The sequence below is a fragment of the Lithobates pipiens genome, unplaced genomic scaffold, assembly GCF_037356315.1.
Source record: "Lithobates pipiens isolate NorthernLeopardFrog02 unplaced genomic scaffold, aLitPip1_a1.2 Scaffold_23, whole genome shotgun sequence".
NCBI lineage: Eukaryota > Metazoa > Chordata > Amphibia > Anura > Ranidae > Lithobates > Lithobates pipiens.
In genome coordinates this window covers 190,052,031-190,075,740 of record NW_027507785.1, presented here as the reverse complement: position 1 = coordinate 190,075,740, position 23,710 = coordinate 190,052,031, and the positions used below count along the sequence as shown (strand labels likewise).

General features: G+C 42.6%; 1 protein-coding gene across 4 annotated transcripts in view; it reads right to left on the bottom strand.

Annotated features, from left to right (window-relative positions):
• LOC143928076 (coagulation factor XIII B chain-like) overlaps positions 1–23,710 on the bottom strand; it is a 1,173,165-nt gene that overhangs the window by 443,758 nt on the left and 705,697 nt on the right. For all 4 annotated transcript variants that reach the window (XM_077452688.1, XM_077452689.1, XM_077452690.1 and 1 more), the window contains one exon: positions 8,206–8,379. In XM_077452688.1, coding sequence (XP_077308814.1) covers positions 8,206–8,379 — 174 coding nt within the window. The remainder of the gene's footprint in view (positions 1–8,205; positions 8,380–23,710) is intronic.

The window sequence follows — 23,710 nt, the reverse complement described above, 5'->3', positions numbered from 1 at the left end:
GGGGAGGACAGTCTGTGGGGGTCATCAGTCCAGCGGGGGGGGGCCCGGCGTGGCGGCCCCCAGCCCCAGGGGTAGTGGCGGTGTTTCCGTGAGCGGCCTGGACACTGGAAGAAGCACGGCAGGGGTGCAGGTGGCGAGGAGTCTGCAGGCCGAGAGGGGCAGGAGCCCTTCTTCCAGACGTGAGGGCGGAGGTGGCGGTCGGGTGGGCCGGGCCCCCAGAGATGTGCATCGCAGAACCCCTGATGGTGGGGCGGGCCCGTCTGGGCATCCTTCTTCCGGACCGATGTCGGCAGTGGCAAGGGATCGATCAGAGGGCGAGCTGTCAGAGTCGGATGGCGATGATGTCCGTGACGTGGAGTCGGCGGTGGGTCCAAGTGTGGCGGCTGCGAGGCCCGGTCCTGTGCAGCCCTTCTTTTTCTATTTCTACACTGTTACATGATTTGTTGGGGCAGGGTAGCTTGCGTGGTGCGCCGTTGGCTGGCGAGGGGAGTGGGTCCGCGGGGTTGGCGGGCGTGACCCCACCTACAGCGGCTGCAGCGGGTGGGAGGCAGGAGGGCCTCGGGGGGTTGTTGGCAGGCCTGAAGGAGCTGGTTCAAAGATTTGAGGCGGGCAAGGCGAGCGGGCCGGCCAGGCGTGGATGCCGGCGACTGCCTCGGCTGCAGCCGTAGCAGGCCCGTCGGACGGGGTGTCCGCTCCGGCGGTGGTCCCGGGGGTCCCAGTGGCTGGGGGAGAGACGCCGACGAGCTCGGCTGCTCCCGCGGCTGACGGGACTTCTGCGAAGTCGGGGGAGAAGAGTGCTGACTTGGTCAGGCTGGCGGATGCGGCGAGAAGCGAGGTTTACGTCTGCTTCGAGGGACCGTTGGAGGCTCACTTAAAGCAGGAGGTGAAGAGAAGATTTGGAAGGGTGAGTACATTAGACATGTGCATTCGCTTTCGTTCGAATGCATTTTCGTCCGAATTTCAGCTATTTTCGTTTTGTTTTGACAAACGATAACGAAAGCACAAAATCCGAAAAACGAAAGATTCGACATAAATAAATGCTTTATTTTCGTTTTCATTGTTACAACAGTTCGATATAGAATAGGAGATTCGACATGACTCTGACAATAACAATCTGTGTCTATAGAACCTGTGGTCGAATGTGCCTAACCTTACCTCTATTAGTCCAAGATTATATAGAGAAAATATTCGACAGAGAAAAAAGATTTGACAGAGAGAAAAGATTCTGCAAGTTACTGTCCTAAAAAGTGTTTGGGGACCCGGGTCCTGCCTCAGGGGACATGTATCAATGCAAAAAAAAGTTTTAAAAACGGCCGTTTTTTCGGGAGCAGTGATTTTAATAATGATTAAAGTGAAACAATAAAAGTGTAATATTCCTTTAAATTTCGTAGGGGGGGGGGGGGGGTTGTCTATAGTATGCCTGTGAAGGGGCTCATGTTTCTGGTGCTTAGAACTGTCTCTGCACAAAGTGTCATTTATGCAGGAAAAAAAGTCCTTTAAAATCACTCGCAGCTATTATGAATTGTCGGCTCCATAATACAGAGAACACTCATTGAAAGTCATTGATAAAAAAAAAAATAAATAAATAAATAAAAAAGCGTGGGGGTCCCCGAAATTCAATTACCAGGCCCTTCAGGTCTGGTATGGATATTAAGGGGAACCCTGCCTCAAATTTAAGAAAAAATTTGACGTGGGGTTCCCCCTAAATATCCATAACCAGACCCTTCAGGTCTGGTATGGATATTAAGGGGAACCTCGCGTCAAATTTAAAAAAAAATTGACGTGGGGGTCCCCCTAAAAATCCATACCAGACCCTTTATCTGAGCATGCAACCTGGCAGGCCGCAGGAAAAGAGGGGGGGACGAGAGAGCGCCCCCCCCCTCCCTCCTGAACCGTACCAGGCCACATGCCCTCAACATTGGGAGGATGCTTTGGGGGTCTGTGACAAGGGCCTCATCCCCACAACCGTGGCCGGTGGTTGTGGAGGTCTGCGGGCGGGGGGCTTATCAGAATCTGGAAGCCCCCTTTAACAAGGGGACCCCCAGATCCCGCCCCCCCCCCTGTTTGAAATGGTAAGGAGGTACAAAAGTACCCCTACCATTTCACAAAGAAAGTGTAAAAAATGGTTAAATAAAACAAACACACTTTTGAAAAATTCCTTTATTAAAAATAAAAAAAATAATAAAAAGATTCCAGCGGCGGTAATCCACTCTTGCTATCCAGCGACGGACGGTCATCTCACACTGCAGGCATTCCGGCGGCCTGACGTTTCTTATATACGAAGGGCGGGGCCACCCGTCACCTGACCCCGCCCCCCTCTGACACAAGGGGAAACCCGAGGTTCCCTGTGACGTATGGGTGACCCGCACCCCTCTGATGTAACACAGGCAGGTTTCCGTTACATCAGAGGGGGGCGGGGTCAGGTGACGGGTGGCCCCGCCCTCCGTATATAAGAAACGTCAGGCCGCCGGAATGCCTGCAGTGTCTCCTCCACGGAGACAGAAGAAGGATGGATTCGCTGCGCTGGATGAGATGAGCCATCGCTGGAGAGATGACCGTCCGCCGCTGGAATCTTTTTTTTAAATTTTTTTATTTTTAATAAAGGAATTTTTCAAAAGTGTGTTTGTCTTATTTAACTATTTTTTACACTTTCTTTGTGAAATGGTAGGGGTACTTTTGTACCCCCTTATCATTTCAAACAGGGGGGGGCGGGATCTGGGGGTCCCCTTGTTAAAGGGGGCTTCCAGATTCTTATAAGCCCCCCGCCCGCAGACCTCTACAACCACCGGCCACGGTTGTGGGGATGAGGCCCTTGTCCTCATCAACATGGGGACAAGGTGATTTGAGGGGTCACAGACCCCCAAAGCATCCTCCCAATGTTGAGGGCATGTGGCCTGGTACGGTTCAGGAGGGAGGGGGGGCCGCTCTCTCGTCCCCCCCTCTTTTCCTGCGGCCTGCCAGGTTGCATGCTCGGATAAAGGGTCTGGTATGGATTTTTAGGGGGACCCCCACGTCAATTTTTTTTTAAATTTGACGCGAGGTTCCCCTTAATATCCATACCAGACCTGAAGGGTCTGGTTATGGATATTTAGGGGGAACACCACGTTAAATTTTTTCTTAAATTTGAGGCAGGGTTCCCCTTAATATCCATACCAGACCTGAAGGGCCTGGTAATTGAATTTGGGGGACCCCCATGCTTTTTTATTTATTTATTTATTTATTTTTTTATCAATGACTTTCAATGAGTGTTCTCTGTATTACGGGAGCCGACAATTCATAATAGCTGCGAGTGATTTTAAAGGACTTTTTTTCCTGCATAAATGACACTTTGTGCAGGGACAGTTCTAAGCACCAGAAACATGAGCCCCTTCACAGGCATACTATAGACACCCCCCCCCCCCTACGAAATTTAAAGGAATATTACACTTTTATTGTTTCACTTTAATCATTATTAAAATCACTGCTCCCGAAAAAACGGCCATTTTTAAAACTTTTTTTTGCATTGATACATGTCCCCTGGGGCAGGACCCGGGTCCCCAAACACTTTTTAGGACAGTAACTTTCAAATTAGCCTTTAAAATGAGCACTTTAGATTTTGAACGTTGGAGTCCCATAGACTTTAATAGGATTCTAAAGTATGCTATATACTAGCTCCGTCGAATCTTCTTTATACATTCGACAGACAACATAAGCCTTCAAAGACAGATTCGACCGTAATTCATGTGGATTTTCAGACGAATGCAATTTTTGAACGAAAAACGAAATAAATAAAAACGAATTTCGGGAGTAACTAAATAAATTAAGTTTTCGGACGAAAACGAAATTCCGAAACTAAATATTTTACTCTGCACATGTCTAGAGTACATCGAGATCTTCACCCTGCTTCCGCTGGAAAAGTTCAACCTGGATCGGTTGAAGCCTGAGGAGAGGAAGAAGGAAGATGAGGAGAAGCGGAGGTATAGGTTGATTCCGCGTACTTTTTCTAATTGGCTCCAGGCGTTTGCCATTTACGGCGAGCGTTGTGGGGGAGAAGGCGCCGGAGCATTGCTCCGCATTGTTCGTGTATCTGGAGGCCATCAGCGAGGCGCATAGGACGTACGGCGGTATGGCGTGGCTCAGGTACGATGAACAGTTTCGGCAACGGATGGCAGTCCGACCTTCGCTTCGCTGGGATCATAAGGACATCAGCTTGTGGATGAAGTTGATGACGGCAGCAAGGGCTCCCAACCAGTTTTTTCAGCAGGGGGTCGGAGGTTCAGCTACCCCAGGACAGCCGACCGAGAAGCGCTGGGGCTATTGCTGGCAGTTCAACGAGGGCACCTGTAAATTTGGATCCACCTGCCATTTCAAGCACTTGTGCTCAGGTTGCGGTGGGTCCCACCCCCTCGCCAAGTGTTTTAAAAAAGGAAAAGGGCGCACTGGAGATTCTGTCCCAAAGAGGGACGACTCCAGTGTGGGTGGAAAGGATGCGGCCTTTCCTCAGTAGGTACCCGGACAGGGTGGGGGCACAAGTTCTGGAGGCGGGTTTTACTTTCGGTTTTCGGATCCCTTGTTCGATGTCCACCCCCCCCCGTGGCCAAAAATTTGAAGTCCGCATTGCAACACCCGGAGGTGGTGACGGACAAGTTGAGCAAGGAGGTCGCGTTGGGCCGCATGGCCGGCCCGTTCCTGGATTCACCCCTCCCCCACCTGGTGGTTTCTCCGTTGGGGATGGTCCCCAAAAAGGAGCCCAACAAGTTCCGGTTAATCCATCATCTGTCCTTTCCAAAAGGGGGCTCGTTGAACGACGCCATCGCGCCGGAGGATTGTGCGGTGACGTACACCTCCTTTGATGCGGCGGTGTCCTGGGTGAGATGGTATGGACGAGGGGCCTTAATGGCAAAGTCGGATATCGAATTGGCATTCCTGCTTTTGCCAGTACATCCGGATAGCTTTTGGCTCCTTGGGTGCTGTTGGGATGGGAGGTTTTACGTAGATCGTTGCCTGCCCATGGGTTGTTCCATTTCGTGCGCCTTATTCGAGCAGTTCAGTTCCTTTTTGGAATGGGCCGTGCGGGGCGTGTCAGGCATCAACTCGGTCATCCACTACCTGGATGATTTCCTATGCGTTGGCCCGGCGGGCTCGAATGTTTGCGCAGTCCTCTTGGGAACGTTGCAGCACTTGGTGGGCTGCTTTGGGGTCCCCCTGGCGCCGAAGAAGGGGATTGTGATTGATTCGGACAGGATGGAATGCAGGTTGCCTCGGGACAAACTGGAGTCGTTGCAAGAGGAAATCCGGACGACCATCGGGGTTCGCAAACTGCAATTGCGGCAGTTGCAATCTTTATTGGGCAAGCTCAATTTCGCGTGTCGGATCATTCCGTTGGGGCGTTTTCTGCCGCAGGTTGGCCTCGGCTACGGCGGGGGTCCGGGCATCTACTCATTTGGTGACTCTGAAACAGGAGCACAAGGAGGATCTCGAGGTGTGGCAGGCATTTTTGGCCTTGTTTAACGGACGGGCCCTATGGATGTCGGGTCCCATTAGCATTTGGGATCTGGAATTGTTTACCAATGCCGCCGGGTCAACGGGTTTCAGCGCTTACTTCAAGGGACAGTGGTGCACGGCACCGTGGCCTACGGAGTGGGCCGAGGCCGGGCTCCTGAAGAACCTGGTGTTGTTGGAACTGTTTCCCATTGTTGTGGCCTTAGAAATTTGGGGGGAGTCTTTTAGGAATCTGAAGGTACGCTTTAATTGCGACAACTTGGGGGTGGTGCACATGGTTAATCGGCTGACGGCGGCCTCTGGGCCGGTGGTCAGGCTTGTACGCCACCTAGTGTTGCGTTGTTTACAGCTTAATGCTTTCGTCTATGCTGTGCACCTGCCAGGGGTGGAGAACAAGTTGGCTGACGCTCTGTCTCGTTTTCAGTGGGACAGGTTTCGGGGACTGGCACCGGAGGCAGAGCGTCACGGGATCACCTGCCCAGCTTGGATGTGGCGCATAGCGGTGGAGTTGCAGCATGGTTGATTGAGTTGTCAGTGTGTAAGTCAACATGGCGCACATACTCAAAGGTTTGGCAGGAATGGTCTGAATGCCTAATGGCGATCGGCATGGCCCCGGGTGAGGCGGGCATGGCTCAAGCTGTTTTTTACTTTATTTGCAAGGATATGGAAAAGGGGGTTTTGGCAGCCTCCATAGACAGGAAGCTGGCTGGGTTGGCCTTTTTGTTTAAATGGGAAGGGCGTCGGGATTTTACCAAAGAGTTTTGGCTGCGGCAAGCGTTAAAGGGTTACCGGAAGTCACATAGACAGAGGGATGGGCAGCGTCCGGTTTCCTTTCAAATGCTCCGTGGCCTGTGCAAGGCGGTGGAGACGGTTTGCGGGTTCCTTTTACGAACAAAGCCTCTTTAGGGTGGCTTTTTCTTTGTCATTTTTTTGGGGCATTCAGGATTGGCGAGCTGTTCTGCCCGGCCAGGTCTCGGATCGGGGGGTTGGATGCGGGTGATGTGGAGCTGGGTCAGGATGGGGTAAGAATTTGGTTGCGCAGGTCTAAGAAGGATCAAGAGGGGAGAGGGGTTCTGGTGGAAGTTGCCCCCATTGCAGAGAGCGATATATGCCCAGTGGGGGCGGTGGAGGCTTTCTTGGGTATACGGCCACGGGTGGCGGACCCCTTTTTCATGCATGGGGTTCTTTTTTGTCCAAGTTCCAGTACAACGCCATTTTTAGGAAGTGCATGGCGGCAGCGGGGTTTGACACGGGGAATTTTTCATCACACTCTTTCCGCATAGGGGCTGCTACTGAGGCGTCCAGGGCCGGGCTGAGTGCAGAGGCGGTGAAGAGAATGGGAAGGTTGGAATCAGGGAGGTTTCGGCTGTACGTTCGTCCACATTTACTGCGTTAGGTCTGGGCGCGTTGGGGGGGGGGGGATATGTACATGTATGGGACGGTTGTTGATTAGTCTCGTGTATTTAATGGTTTTGTTTACAGGTTATGAAGTTGGATTGGTCTGGATTCTGGGCCATTCTTACGTGTTCTGGGGTTCGAAAAGAGCTGACGTTCGTCCAAACGGGAGACAGCTTCGGATTCCCAGGCAAGAGGCACAGGTTCGATGGATAGGGGTCCCTGGTATGCGGTGGAACAGGGTGCTGGGTGAGGTACATAGATTCTCTCGCTTCGACCGGCCGCCAGATGCGCTACTCCTTCATGTGGGGGGCAATGACATGGGAGTCAGGTCCATGAGAGACCTCATACGTGACATTAAGTGTGATGTTCTTCGGTTGAATGCTTCCTACCCGGGCATGGTTTTGGTGTGGTCGGATATGGTCAGCAGGATGTCGTGGAGGTGGGCGATGTATGACAAGAAGGTGGACAAGGCCCGGGTAAAAGTTAACAAGGAAGTGAGCAGGTTTTTTGTGAGGAATGGGGGATTGGCAATTCGGCATCGGGAATTGGAGTTTGAGACCTGGAGATACGTGAGAAGTGACGGGGTTCATTTAAATGAGGTTGGGAAGGACTTGTGGGCGCTAGGCCCGCAGGAGGGGATTCAGAGGGGTCTGTGCGTGTGGCGGTGCTCGAAAGGGTAAGACTTTACCACCTTTCGAGCTGTGGCAGGTTGTTTGGGGGGGTCAGTTTAGAAGGTTAAGTGGTGCAGGTGGTAATTAGGTTGTACCCATCCATGGGGATGGGGATGGTTGGTGATGACCTTCCTGGTTACAAGGGGGTAACCGGAAGAGAAAAGGGGTAGGTCACTGCATTAGTTTGGGTATAGCCTCCGAGACAGGGGAGTCCGTCTGGAGGTCAAGAGGTCAAATATATGGTGCAGTGACTAGTAGGGTCTTGGATATGCTAATGACCCATGTTTCAGTGTTAAGGGAAAGTTTACAAGTTAGCAAAAGTTATTTATTGAAAGTTTATATTTTTTATATTTATACATATTTTGGTTAATAAATCAAGGCCTTTGGCCATTTACTCCAAACACAGTCTGGTCTGGTTAATGGGGTGTGAATGGGGTTTGGAGGAAAGGGAGGAGTTGGTGGTATGTGGTGAAATGTGGGGGAAGTGTCAGACAATAAAAATGTCATGAGTGAGATCTAATCATAATGGTTACAGGTGTGCAGGCATGTAGGCTCAAACAGAGATTTTGCCGTTGGTGTCCCTGACACTGGATGAGCTACAGAAAAATAACTGTTATTTTTATTGAAATATACCAAATTATAAATGAAGACTTACCTATGCACCAAGGGATAGACTGCCATTTCCCATAATTACATAGACCTTTTTCTGAACCATACAACTGATATCCAGGATCACACTCAATCTCTATTTCATCTCCATTAAAATATTCAGCCTTAGGATTTATCAGTCGAGCATTTGGTGGTGCAGATAAAGAAGGACATTTTGACTCTGCAAGAATAATTTACGTAGAACATAAAGGTCATTAAAATATAACTATCCTAATGTAAAATATATAATTATTGCTATACATGACATCACATTTATCTGAATGTACATTTGGGGTTACCACCTACTACACAATAAAACTGACCCTCTAACCAATATAGTTCATGTTGTATCTACAGTAGAGAGGCCATAAATAAAATGCATTATGCTGTGTAATTAAATGTACAGTTAGTATTTCGAAAACATTTGAAAAACAGTACCTGCTTATGTCATTGGGGGGGCAAGTTGTATTGATGCTCAAAGAGAATTTCACCCCTTTATCCACATCTAACATTTCAACAGTAAATACGTTCTAACACAAAATACCCACACAAAAGATAAAGTCCAGTGTATGGTTAGTAATATAAAATGCTAATTGATGCCAATGTAAGTACACAGCTACATGCCTTGTAGCCAAGTTTATTACATACACTGCCCATCCATGTGCACCCAGTGTAAAATTTCAGTATATCACTCATTTCTTAACCGGTTCCCGACCAGCGCACACCCATGTACGTCGGCAGAATGGCATGGGCAGGCATAGTGGCGTACAGGTACGTCCAATCTTCAATGCCGCCCTGCCATCGCAAGCAAGAACACCCTCCCATACCTCCAATGATATGACAAAAGATACAGCAGCTAAAAATGATCTGCCTTGTGCTGCCTACATGAAAAAGAGGAAACCTCACAAAATTTTTAAAAACATGACTAACATAAAATCATATAAAAAATACATAATGAATACATGTATAAACACATAGTTTATTGGGACTCTGCACAAAAAAAAGCCACTGTTCATTCATGGAAACAGAACGTACTCATTCATAAAATAATGACACATTTGTGATTTAAGTAAAAGGAAAGAGGGACCCAGTTGGAAGTACAACAGCAAAGTTTCTTTTATAAACTGACACTATATACATTATTCCTATCCATGCAACAGGTGGCACTGTAGTGTTATAGTGTGTTATTCTATGGTAATGTGATCATAGGATGTTCTCTCTATATGTTCAGAGTACGTACTTGTATGCTCCTTGTTCCTGTTTCATGTTTCTAATGCTGTAAGACATAATCTAACATCCTACATAAAAGTAAAGCTGTTTGCTGTATTCAAGAAGCTTCCAGCCAGCGCTTAATTGCAATACACTGCATAATAGGTGATGGGCCCAGGCACCCAGGCATTGGAGAGGATACTCAGTGAGTACAGAGAAGTCTGAATACTGTATGCAAGCAGCTGAAAGATGGCAAGCAGTTCAGATGTGAAGTTTGCAATTGCAAAGCTGAACAATGCCAATTACCAGCTATAGAAGTTATACCTAGAAATGATTCTAGGCAAGAACGAATTTTGGTAAGTGCTGAATACAGACAGACCCACAGACAGAGGACTGGGATAGGAAGGATAGACAAGCAAAAGCGATTATAAGCTGGCTAGGGGAAGATGACTAGCTTATCCCCATAAGAACAGAGAAAACACCCAAAGGTATGTGGACTTCATTAAAAAAACTGCATGAGCGTTCAAGTCTAAACAGAAAGCGATTTCTACTAAGAAAGTTATACAAGATGAGACTAGAAGAAGGCCAGCATATGTATGACCACATGAAAGCAATGCTAGAGATCATAGAGCAGCTACACCTTATTGGAGAGAACATCAAAGATGACCATATTATTGCTCTGTACCTCCTCAGCCTTCCAAAGACATATACTGCTCTTATTAACACTTTAGAAACCAGAGCCGAGCAGGAGCTAATGCTGGAATATGTCAAAGGCAAATTAATCAATTAATATGACAGAATGAAAGAAAATGTGCATCATGGCAACAAGGCTCCTAAGATGTACAAGGGCATAAAGCACAACAAAAAAAAAAACAGAGCCTGTTTTCACTGTAAAAGGACTGGTCACTGTTTTATCTGGAAAGCTGAGCAGTGAAAACTAGAGCTAGCCACAAAAGAAAGAGTCAAAGTGGCCACAAAGGAAACTGAAGACACATCATGGAGTGGTACCTTTAAAGTAACACAAGTAGCAAAGTAACTAAAGTAGCAAGCCAGGTGGTGTATAGACTCAGGAGCGGCAAGCGATGAGACTTTCACAAGCATTGATTACAGTGCAAAAGACAACGTTTTCCTAGCAAAGAGGAAAAGCATCACTTCAGAAGGTAATGGCCAGGGCTTCCTGAACTGCATTACACCACAAGGCAAGCAGAGTATCCTTGTAAAGGAAGTGCTGTATGTTCCAGAACTAGAAGGCAGCCTTCTATCAGTGAAAAGTCTAACAGACAACGGTCTCACAGTTATGTTCCAAGGTGATGAATGCACAATTCACAACAATAAGCAATTCTTCACAAAAGGAAATGTGGATGATCACCTATACTGGCTCATCACCACAGACCGGGAAGCCACTATAGTCTAACCACTTCCGGACCGCCGCATGTCGATATATGTCCTAACTTTGAAGAGGAATGTTGTTGTTATGGCAGCAGCTAGCCATAACCCCATATCGTCTTCTTCGGCCAGCGGTCCGGTTTACGATAATAGTGGTCTCTGTGGCAGAGTTCCTGTGAGATCACTTTTATCGGGAGAGGGCTTTTATGCCCTCCTCCGCTGCTTACCGGAGCCTTCGGTAGCGGTGGAGGTGATTGGATCCTTCTTGGTGTTAGGTATGGAGAAGAGTGAGGGAAATATGGCCCCCACCCCTTTAAAAGAAAAAAAAAAAGAAAAAAAAAGAAGAACAGTGTAAAAATAAAAGGTAAAATAAATAATAAAAAAAAAATTAAATGCGCCCCGTCCTGCCAAACCCATGTGCAGAAGCAAACACATACATCAGTAGCGCCCGCATATGAAAACGGTGCTCAAACAACAAGAGGTATCACCACGATCGGTATAGCAAGAGCAATAATTCTAGACCTCCTCTGTAACTCAAAACATGCAACCTGTCGATTTTTTTTAAATGTCGCCTATGGAGATTTTTAAGAGTAAAGGCGCCTAGAGGCGATTCAGTTCGCATTGTGCGCTATATAAGTATTTCATTCATTCATTCATTCAGTAAATGTTTGTCACCATACCACGAGCGGGCGCAATTTTGAAGCGTGACATGTTGAGTATCAATTTACTCAGCGTAACATTATCTTTCATATTATAAAGAAAACATTGGGCTTACTTTACTGTTGTCTTATTTAATAAAAAAAAAATTGTTTCCAAAAAAAGTGCGCTTGTAAGACCGCTGCGCAAATGAGTTCTGACAGAAAGTATTGCAACGACCACCATTTTATAAGGCGTTAGAAAAAAATGTATAATGTTTGTGGGTTCTAAGTAATTTTCTAGCAAAAAAAATGTTTTTATCTTGTAAACAACAAATCTCAAAAAGAGGCTCGGTCCCTAAGTGGCTAATGACCAACACAGCAAATGTATTCGCTTATGGCACAGGCGGCTGGGGCACAGAAGTCCAGAAGCTATGCAGGAATTATCAGAGGCTTATCAAAAGATTTGGCAATAGCGCCTTGCAAAGTGCTCATGAAATGCAAGTGCTGCATTGAAGCAAAAGCCACACCTGCTTCCCTTCTACAGGCTTCTCAATGAAAAACTACCCACCCCCTGCAGCTCATATACAGTGACGTATACGGTCCAATCAAAACTCCCATGTCAGGCGGGAACAGATATCTACTGATTTTCATTGATGACTATTCCAATACTAGCCTGGCTATCACAGCATCTGATTCATCACCAGAACCCGCCGATCTACCGACCGGCGGAGATCGTCCAGTGTATGGCCAAAGTGTAAATTCCTGCAGAAACTCTCGCAAGTTCAAAAAAAAAACAGGAAAAACTAGTCGAGGAGGAACGAAGCACATCGGTGCAATCAATCAACAGCCATTATTTGCTACGAGGTTAAGGGAAACATTAAAGATTAATGTCTTGAATTTATCACAGACCCTTGAATGCTTTTGAAACATCGCTCCTATGTAAAGGATTGAACTTTTGTCCAACTAAACATTTCAATTTATTCTGAACTTTATTGGATGTAAATAAATTTGCATGTGCTTTGACCCTCAGGAAACATTTTTTCATGAGTCGGAGGACACTGTGGAAGATTTGTTAGGCACCTCTCCATTGGGCGAGTCTCCTCCCTCTCCCCAAAATGTTTTCTGATGTTTGTGGTTTGGAATATCTGATTGATTTGGCCATTGAAACTAGTCCTCCTGTTGAGGCCCTGTCAGGGACTTACCAGCGATGGACAGGCATAGCTGCGTGCACGCATGCGCACGCGTGCTTCTTCTCAAACTGAGCCTCAGCGTGTTCACACTGGCAGGCGTCGGCGCGTGCTTCCTGCGCGTTCGCGTACACGTTCGCGTGCGCGATCGCGGGTGGTGCGCGGGCATGCGCGTGCGCGATATCGCTATTTGCCGCCACTGAACGCTTAAAGGTTCTCCAAGTGCGCTGGTGCGGCGCTGTTTCGTCTCAGCTCCTGTGCATCTGACTACCTGATCTTGAACCTGATTATCTGCTATTGTTACCGACCCGGCTTCGTTTGACTTCTCTGCCTTCTCCAAACCCGACCCGGCCTGCCTGACCTTGCTACCACTTCTGCCTGTGATTCCGTTGCCGACCTCTGCCTGTTTTAACGACACTTCCTTGTCTGCTGCTATCACCTGTCTGCTTGCCTACTGACCCGGACCATCCGATCCTGGTCCAACCTGCTGCCTGTTCAGTGTTCTGCTGTGCCTGTGGTTCCTCTCATCGGCTCCTGTAGCTGCTGCTTGCATTTCTCAGCTCTTCTATCAACTTCCAGCCATCCAGTCATCCAGAGGGATCTCTTCTCTGCTATCAGTCCCAGCGGCCCTATCCAGCAGGCACTCCTACCCACTGTGCTCTCGAGACCGCTGTTCCCATTCCAGTGGCTCCTGAACCAGCGTTGTAAGAGAGGTCTCCTTCTACAAGTCGGGCTTCAACACCAGGTACCTAACAGTACGAAACAGCCATGACTGAGCCCGCAGGAGAGACCTCTCCCATGAAGGAGATCTGCACGCATCTGGCGGCCCTTACCCAAGCTGTAAAGTCGCTGCAGGATGGCTTCACCAGACTTGAAGGAAAGGTCCAGAACCTTACGGATGCTGGTCACGCAGCTTCTGCTCCATCCTCCACACCAGTACAGTCTGTTGCCTCCCCATCTGTTGTCATGCTTCCACCTGAGCCAAGGGTGCCCATTCCAGAGAGGTTCTCTGGGGATCGAACCAAATTTCGGGCTTTTCGGAACGCCTGTCAGCTCTATTTTGCCCTACAACCACAGACTTTCTCCCTGGAAGCCACTAAAGTAGGATTTGTGATCTCCCTTTTACAAGGAGAACCCCAGACCTGGGCCCACCGATTACTTGAAGGAGACTCAGTCTTGACTCACTCTCTGCAATCCTTCTTTGAAGCCATGGCTCAGTTTTTTTTCAATTTAGTTTTTATTAGAAATTTTCACAAACATAGAAAATAGACAGTTATGGACATTTTGTATATGATAGGAATTACAACAGTGCTATACCATACACAGATTTACAGATCTTATGCTGTATAAAGAACAGGAAGCGCAATAATGTAATCTTCCAACATATAACTAGTCAGACTGTTCCTAAGATAGCAAATTGCAACTTATAACTAAGCCCCTTCAGAATATGCATATTGTGAGTGGTTCGAGAATGAAGAGAGGGCAAGTAGGATCTAAATAGAACCAAGAACTGTGAAGAAGAAAAAGCCGAAGAAGAACAGAAAGATCAGGCAGAAGAGAAAGAAAGAGAGAGACTTTAAACTAAGACAGGCAGAGAGTAGCTTTGGGGAAAGGGATAGGTAAGGAGAAAGAGAAAGAGGAAGGGCAGAGTGAGGATAGGAGGAATTGAGATGGACCCGATGTTTCTAATATGTTATGAGTGTGGAAACCGATTAATGGTATTTAATTTTCCAATGCTTTCCAGGCATCTGTACGGTTCATATTCTTACTTAACCTAGAAAGTAGTAACGTTTCATATATACAATTGGTTTTCACAATAGTAATGACTTCAGAAAGGCAAGGAACAGCATCCGTTTTCCATTTTCGGGTTATAAGTGATCTGGCAGCTAGAAGAACATGCGTCACCATCGTTTTATACTGGGGGGGATATTTCTCAATGCCCAAATTCAATAAGGCTAAACCTGGATCGGAGGGGGAAATAATCCCTGTGAGGGAGGATAACAATCTAAATACACTATTCCAAAAACTAGTCAAGTGCCTACATGACCAAAGAATATGCTTGAGTGAACCCACCTCTCCACAGCCCCTCCAGCACAGATTAGAAATCCCTTCGGAAAATTTAGACAATCTATATGGGGTAAGGTACCACCGCAATGCTATCTTTTGGTGTAATTCCCAGTGGTTAACACAGCGGGATGCCTTATAGATCGAATTGATGGCTTGATGCCACTGTGTCAGTGAGTATACCCTTCCCAGGTCTCCCTCCCATTTTAAATATGGGGAGGATTTGATAAATACATTTTTGTGCTGGAGGATGCCATAGAAAAACGAAACCCCTTTTACTAGCGTGAGTTTGTTTGTATAAAACTTCCAGACATCTGCATGCATGAGAATTCGGGCTGTGGGCACGGAACGTAGAAAGTGTGAGATCTGACCGTATCTATATAGTTCACCCCTCTCTAAGCCATATTCATCTTGCAACGTTTTGAAGTCTTTGATTTGACCATCACAGAACAGGTCAGAGAGAAATTTGATACCTTTGAGCCTCCAGGTGTGAGTAGTAAGACCAGGGATAGCTCTACCAAGTAAATCAATATCTATGGGGACCTCCAATGTTCCCCCCTCCACAGGCTCGATCCGCCCGAGGTCCCTCCCTGCCCAAAGAGAGGCCTGGATCGTCAGCGGTAGTTGTCTCAGATTAAAGGGCCTCAGCCTATCAAGCCAGAGCAAAGAGGGGAGGTCTCCTGTCGGGGACATAGACTGCTCAATATCCCTCCAAGGGATAGACGTTTTTTTGTGGAACCAAGTGACTAGTTGGGTGAGCAGAGTCGCCTTAAAATAGTCCTGGAGCTCCACATAACCCATGCCTCCCACCTTTCTATGCTTTATTAGTAAGCCTTTAGCGCACCTAGGTTTCTTCTGCTGCCAGATATACCCATTGAGAAGGGAGTTAAGTAATCTAAGGTACATGGGTTTGATAGGTATTGGTAATGTGCGAAATACATATAGGATCTGTGGGAGCAGTAACATTTTGAAAGAGGCTAGGCGTCCTGACCATGTTAGTTCCGTTTTAGAAATGCGTCTGGTCTCAGAGGTTAATTTTTGAAGTAGTAAGGAATAGTTGGCCTCAGCTAATCTGTTAGGGTCTGCCGTAATCTGCAGGCCCAAATATGTTATGCTGTCTTTCTTCCAGGAATACGGAAAAGATTTTTGTAGTTTAAGCATAGTTTGTGATGGGATATCAAGGGGAAGGATAAGGGACTTAGAGTCATTGACTTTATAGTAGGAGATATTACTAAATTGGTCCAGAATGCTCTGAGTGTGTATTAAGGAAAACGTTGGGGATGTAAGGAAGAGGATTATATCGTCCGCGAATAGATTTATTTTGTGTGTCTTCCCCCTAAAAGCAAAACCATGGATGTCTGGATGGGCTCTAATTTTTTCCGCCAGGGGTTCTATCAACAAGTTGAAGATGGAGGGGGACAATGGGCACCCCTGTCGGGTACCATTTGTTATAGTAAAAGGTTGGGATAGGATGCTAGAGGTATAGACCCTTGCAGAAGGAGTGGAGTAGAGAGCTAAAATTGCGGACAGAATAGGGCCTTGGAATCCAAATTTACCCAGAACAGATTTCATGTATCCCCAATGTATCCTGTCGAACGCCTTCTCCGCATCCAAAGAGAGGAGCAGAGAAGGCGTCCGACAGGCCCTCGCGTGGCAGACAACATCGATCACTCGTCTAGTCGCATCGGAAGCTTGCCTTCCAATTGTAAATCCTGCTAAGAGTGGGCTGTTAGAATATTAAAATTTATATATGGTTTGGGTCTTGAGTATGATTGACTTGCTAATGTATATCATTATATATTCTGGATATGGATAAAGTGAAATGGGTGTATATATGTATATATATATATGTATGTGTATGTCTGTGTACATGTATATGCGTATATATGTATGTATATATATGTATATTTACATATATTTATGTAAAAGTGTTTTTAAAGCTTCATATGCATTTCATGGGAAGTAGTTCTATGTACATTTCACATATGGCTGTAATTTAGAGCCAGTTGATCATTCCCCTCCCCCATTTTAAGAGGTAATGTTACATCCTTGTCTAAAAGACAGAGTTTCAGTATGATACATGTTATTTCTTTATATTACAGTATTTCCTGATTAGGATTATCATTACGTACATTGCATTTTAAACGTATATAATCTATTTACTGATATATGTAGAATTTGGTTTAGAAGATAGGAAACTTGTATTGTATAACTTAAATGGTTTAATACATGGCAGTTTTGCCATCCCAATGGAATGTTTTAGAGACGGTTTTGTATTTCAACATCCTGTTGGATGAGGTGGGAGGGAATTTGCTCATTCAGAATTCGCGGGCTTTCCCTGTGGTACAACAGGGCTCAGTTAAACCATTCTTAATTGGGAAAAGGGTGGGGGTTTTTAGTTTTAGGGGTAGAAAATACAGACAGGCAGTTTTCACAGGGCAGACTTGCAGAGACGCAGACTGACACAGACTTTGGAGGAGGCTGACAAACTTTCTCACACACACACACATACACAAAGATACATTTATCTTCATTTTAAGAATAAGAAACTTATCGATGCTATTTTATATTCTACATTTTGACACTGTTCTTGTAATATTTTGCTATTTTTATTATTAAATCGATTTTGGTATTTTTACACGAGAACTGAACGGATTTTCTTGGAACTTTCCTCATCAATATGAATTATTGAAATATAGTTATTAATACAGTAATAACTCAATTTCTACATTTTTGGCGAGCCTTGCCAGTGTCAATTTATCCGAATATCGAACTTTTTTTGAAAAATTTCTACTTTCGCTTGACGAGAGGGAATTGAAGCACAAACATTGACTATTGAGTCAAGCTTCAGAAGAAATCGAAAAAGCACATTTTCGGCATCATTGAATTGAACTTGGAAGAAAAAGAATTATCAAAATTGGTGAGACGTTTGCGCACGTGCAAGAAAATCTGTTTCTTGATGAAGTAATTTCCCGCCAAGAGAGGGAACGCGTGTTACATGAATGAAGCTTATCCTACATTGGTAAGTATGAATCTTATTCATGAATTGTCTGATGAGAGTGAATTAGAATTTAAAAATCTGTCAAAGTTTGTTAAAGATGATGAATTATGGTGTTATATGTTCAATGAATGCTTACAAGCTAATATCAAAATACAAAAGTCAAAATTTACTTTTAAGAAATTCAGCAAACAGGTTAGGAATTTTATTAAATTGATTAAAGTTTATGATACAATGATATCAGGAGTTCCTGAAAAAAATGTAGTTTGTACTAAGGGGAAAACAGAGACTCAGGTATGTTTGTCTGAGCGGATAGATGATTTGCAGAGTGCAATTCAAATAAAGGATATTCAGTTGTCTGAGTTACAGAATAATGTAAAGTTTAAAACAGAGTCAAGCAAGAGTTTAGAGATTATTGTTAATGCAGACTCTATGAATGTTAATGCAGATTCTATGCAGAAGTCTTTTGTACAAGATATGCGGTCTATCAAGGTTGATGACCAAGAACAGAAAGGTTTGTTTAAACCAAAATTATCTTTGGTACCAGTTAAGCGGTCTATAGGAAAATATGACCAGGAACATGAAGTTTTGCTTAAAAGAAAAATATTAAATAAAGTTTCAGCATGTAGACATATTTTAGACAAACAAAGGGAAAATGGCATTCAAAGAGTTGCCACGTGTGATGCCACACCCAGAGATGATGAGACACACGTCACAGGCGGAGCTAAAGCTTCAGAGCAGACAGGAAATTTTATTCCCATACATAGTACACATAGGAAAACTTTGGAAGTAGAAAGTACAGAACATATTTCTGAGCAATTTATTCTTTCTTCTTCAAACAATAGTTTGATTGATTTGCCTTATGCCTCAGAAGTCAAACAGATCAGTACATTGACTGTTAATGACAGTTCAATCAATATGACAAACAATGATGAAAATGAGAGGGATGGATTACTTCCATCACCATCAGGATTTAGGGAAAAAGGTTCTGAGTCACCTCCAAGATTAAAATATGTGACTTCACTTTTAATAGATGAAAGTGGAAGGCCATGGTTACATGGTTTATTAAATGGTAAGAATACTAAATGGTTAATAGATTTAGGATCTGAACTCAGTTTAACTAAACACAAATTATCTGTGAATATTGATTCTCCAAAATGTAATTTAATTGATTTCAATGGAAAAGAAAATACAGTTGCAGTTAAAGTTTCTGATGTGACTCTCGAAATTCCCAGAATTTTAAAAACAAATATAGACATATGGTGTTGCCAAAATACAGAGAATATTTTAGGCATGGATGTGATTAGTAAATTAGATTGGATTATTGATTTAAGTAATTCTACTATATGGAAAGATTCATCTAGGCCCAAATCTATGTTAATAGATTCCTCAAAGTACAGTAACGTTGGAAGTATTTGTACAGCAGTCGCTGACATGTCTTCAGATTTTAATTGGCCACACACAGGAACCAATCTCGAATTGGAACAATCGGTTAGAGCACATAAAAGTCTTTGGAGTCAGACCAAAATGGATACAGGTTTGTTTAAAGATATTGAGATAGAAATTGAGGGAAGAGATCCGAAGCCCCAAATTCAAAATAAGTTGCCACAAGAATCAATAGGTCCTGTTTTTGACATTGTACAATCATTTTTACAGCAAGGAATATTAAAGAAGGCACAATCAGTGGTAAATAATTGTATTTGGCCTATCAAGAATGCTGATGATTCGTATTCTATATCAGTTGATGTAAGATCACTGAATAAATGCATTACAAATAACAAACCTATTGTTCCTAATTTAAATTTAATGTCACAAATGGATGCCAAGGCCAAAGTATTTTCAGTACTGGAAATAGCCAATAGTCATTTTTCAGTACCATTGACAAACAGCTGTCATTATAAACTTGCTTTCAGCTTTGATAAAGAAACTTATGCATTCACTAGAATAATTCCAGGATTAGATATCAGTGATGGTTTAGTACACGAGTGCTTGGAGAAAGTTTTATCAAAATTTTCTAGACCAAAATGTATTTTCCAACATGTGGACAAAATTTTGCTGTCTACACAAAATACAGAGGAACATGTCACTCTGTTGATGGAGTTATTTACTTTGTTACAAACAGCAGGGTTGAAATTGAACACAGAGTCAGTTCAGTTAATGAAAAATAAAGTCAATTTTCTTCATATGCAAATTAGTCAGGGACAGAGACAGTTATCACAGGAAAAAGTTAGAAACATTTCTGCTATTCCAATTCCAACATCTTACAAGGCATTATATCAATTTTTAAGTGAAGTACATTTATGTAAAGAGTTTTTACAGGAATATGATGATAAAGTTAAACCATTAATGGATTTCTTGAAACAAAAAGATGTTGTGTTTGATCAATGGACTCAAACCCAGACAAATGCCTTTGAAATGTTGAAAAAAGATTTGCAGAATGCTGTCTCATTGCATGCAATTGAAATTGGAATATCTACACCTGTTCTAATGTCTACTAAGATATCTGAGAATTCCATATCAGTGATTTTGTCCCAGGTAAAAGATGGTGAACCGGAAATAATAGGTTTTTTCTCCAGAGGATTGACGAATATGGAAAAGACTTTTGACACAAATATGAAGCAATTGTTAAGTGTTTATTTTGCAGTCAAAGTAACAGAAAAGATTGTGAGATCTAGTAGGATCATATTACAGACACCTTATCGGTCAGTAAAAATTCTTTTAAAGAGAATTCATTCAGGTGAATTATATGACAAATATTGCCCATTTTTTAAAACTTTACAATCTAAACCCATACAGGTAGATGTGATAACAGAACATTCTCAGTTAAATGTATTCAGAAAGCCTGTAAATGGTATTGTTAGAACAAGTGCTGAGAGAGGCTGTGAGCCAGGATTTGTTAATGCTATTAAGAATTGTTCATCAGGTATGTGTTACCCAAAGCATGGTTATACTATTCAGCAAAAATTCTACAGAAAATGCTGAATTAGAAAATGCTAGAAGTACAGTACAACACGCATTACTCTGAAATATTAAAGAGGAGAAGTAAATATATAGTTTGCTTCAATCTTCTAGGGTTGAATTAAAACCTTTTCTTTCGTTTGATAAAACAAAGGTTTTATATCATGACAAAAAAAGAGAAATTGCGTCTTGTTATAGTTTAAATACACAAATTAATAAATTAAGGAGTATTGGTCAGTTTAAGAAAAATAGAGCAAAGTAAGGTAATTAGAAATGTTATTATTAAAATATGTTTAGTATGTCATAATAAAATATTAGAATTTTGGTATGTTAAATGAATAAATAAAAGAAGGTATATTTTGCATTTATTTAAATTCAAAATAATGATACTGCATTCCTTTTTAGGATCTGACTTGTAAGTCACCAAAAGGAAGAAATTTTATATTTCTAGACCTTCCAGATGAAAACAAAATATTGAAATTTAAGAATATCAGTTCTGGGAGAAGAATTGACAGAAGAGATTCATTCGTTATAATTATTGTTGTCTTTCTATGTTCAATAAAGTTTTCCAACTTTACAGAGTGCAGCAAGAAGAAGAAAAAAAAAAAAATTCTCAAGAGAACCTCTGATAAGAGAGGACATTTTAAAAACAATGGACTTTTGATTTTTTGACTACTGATGAAATAATTTATCCATCAGATATTGCAGTTTTTTATATATTATTTTTATGTGACAAAATATGGTTCTCATATCAAGATGAGATATTTTTTACACATTGATTTTTATAAACACATGTAGTGTATTTTCAGAGTTGAAAGGGTTAAACATCCTTACAATAGAGTCATTCTAGTTAGAGGGAACATCTGGTGTTAATTAAGACAGAGTACATTTTTCTTAAAAGTCATATAGACAAGTTAGGAGTAACTTTTACATTGTAATATGTAACTATTTAGTTTTGAAATCATCTCACATATATGAACAAATTGAAGTTAAGAAACATATTTTATGTTTAATTTTGACAAGGTTTATGCTAAACATAATTTGGAGGGAAAAAATATGAATCATACATTTTTGAAGTGATATTCATATTTCAAAGTATTGTACAACAATGTTACATTTATGAATTATGAAATTAAGGGGATTGATTTATTTGGTAAAAGAATAAGAAAATAATAAGGGTGAAAATATTTTTTATGGTATATGAAGCAAAAGGTTTATGAAATTCACTTTTCCTTATATAGAATCAAAATTTGAAAATGTACATTCGAGTCAATTATCTTAAGATCTAATTGTATGAATGAATACAAATGTGATGTGTTTGAGGTATGAATGGATTTAGAAATGGATTTAGATTTAGAGTCAGATTTAGATTCAGATATTGATAACAGATTTAAAATGAAAAGATTGTTTAATCATTCATTTTGAGAGGGAATTGTTAGAATATTAAAATTTATATATGGTTTGGGTCTTGAGTATGATTGACTTGCTAATGTATATCATTATATATTCTGGATATGGATAAAGTGAAATGGGTGTATATATGTATATATATATATGTATGTGTATGTCTGTGTACATGTATATGCGTATATATGTATGTATATATATGTATATTTACATATATTTATGTAAAAGTGTTTTTAAAGCTTCATATGCATTTCATGGGAAGTAGTTCTATGTACATTTCACATATGGCTGTAATTTAGAGCCAGTTGATCATTCCCCTCCCCCATTTTAAGAGGTAATGTTACATCCTTGTCTAAAAGACAGAGTTTCAGTATGATACATGTTATTTCTTTATATTACAGTATTTCCTGATTAGGATTATCATTACGTACATTGTATTTTAAACGTATATAATCTATTTACTGATATATGTAGAATTTGGTTTAGAAGATAGGAAACTTGTATTGTATAACTTAAATGGTTTAATACATGGCAGTTTTGCCATCCCAATGGAATGTTTTAGAGACGGTTTTGCATTTCAACATCCTGTTGGATGAGGTGGGAGGGAATTTGCTCATTCAGAATTCGCGGGCTTTCCCTGTGGTACAACAGGGCTCAGTTAAACCATTCTTAATTGGGAAAAGGGTGGGGGTTTTTAGTTTTAGGGGTAGAAAATACAGACAGGCAGTTTTCACAGGGCAGACTTGCAGAGACGCAGACTGACACAGACTTTGGAGGAGGCTGACAAACTTTCTCACACACACACACATACACAAAGATACATTTATCTTCATTTTAAGAATAAGAAACTTATTGATGCTATTTTATATTCTACATTTTGACACTGTTCTTGTAATATTTTGCTATTTTTATTATTAAATCGATTTTGGTATTTTTACACGAGAACTGAACGGATTTTCTTGGAACTTTCCTCATCAATATGAATTATTGAAATATAGTTATTAATACAGTAATAACTCAATTTCTACATGGGCAAAATAAGCAATAGTCTATGAGCCAGAATTTTAGCATAAATTTTTACATCTGTATTGAGAAGCGAAATTGGGCGGAAATTGGCTGGGGTATCCGGGGACTTTCCTGGTTTAGGTATGGTGACAACATAGGCACCTAACATTTCTGAGGGGAAAGAAGAGGAGGTAATCGCCTGCGAATAAATTTCTTGTAACGTTGGGGTTAGAAGTTCGCCGAATTTGGAATAATATTCGCCAGGAAGACCATCAGGGCCAGGAGATTTGCCCGATGGCAGTGTTCTAATGATTTTTTGTATCTCCGCCTGGGATATAGGGGCGTTTAAAGTGGAAAGTTGCTCCTCCGAGAGCTTGGGTAGTGAGACACCATCAAGGAAGGCCTGAATGTCAGCTTCTGTTGGTTGTGGGGTATTGGAGTCTGTTTTGATATTATACAATGAGGAATAATACCTGGCAAAGGAATCAGCAATGTCTTTAGGATTATATATCTTGCTGCTATCTGAAGAGTTAATTAAGTAAGGAATAGTAGTTCTAGTCCTCTGCTCTCTTAAACGTTGGGCCAAAAGTTTACCTGCTCTATTACCCGCAGAGTAATGAGTCAATCTAAGGTAGTGGACAAATTTGTTGTGGTCTTCTA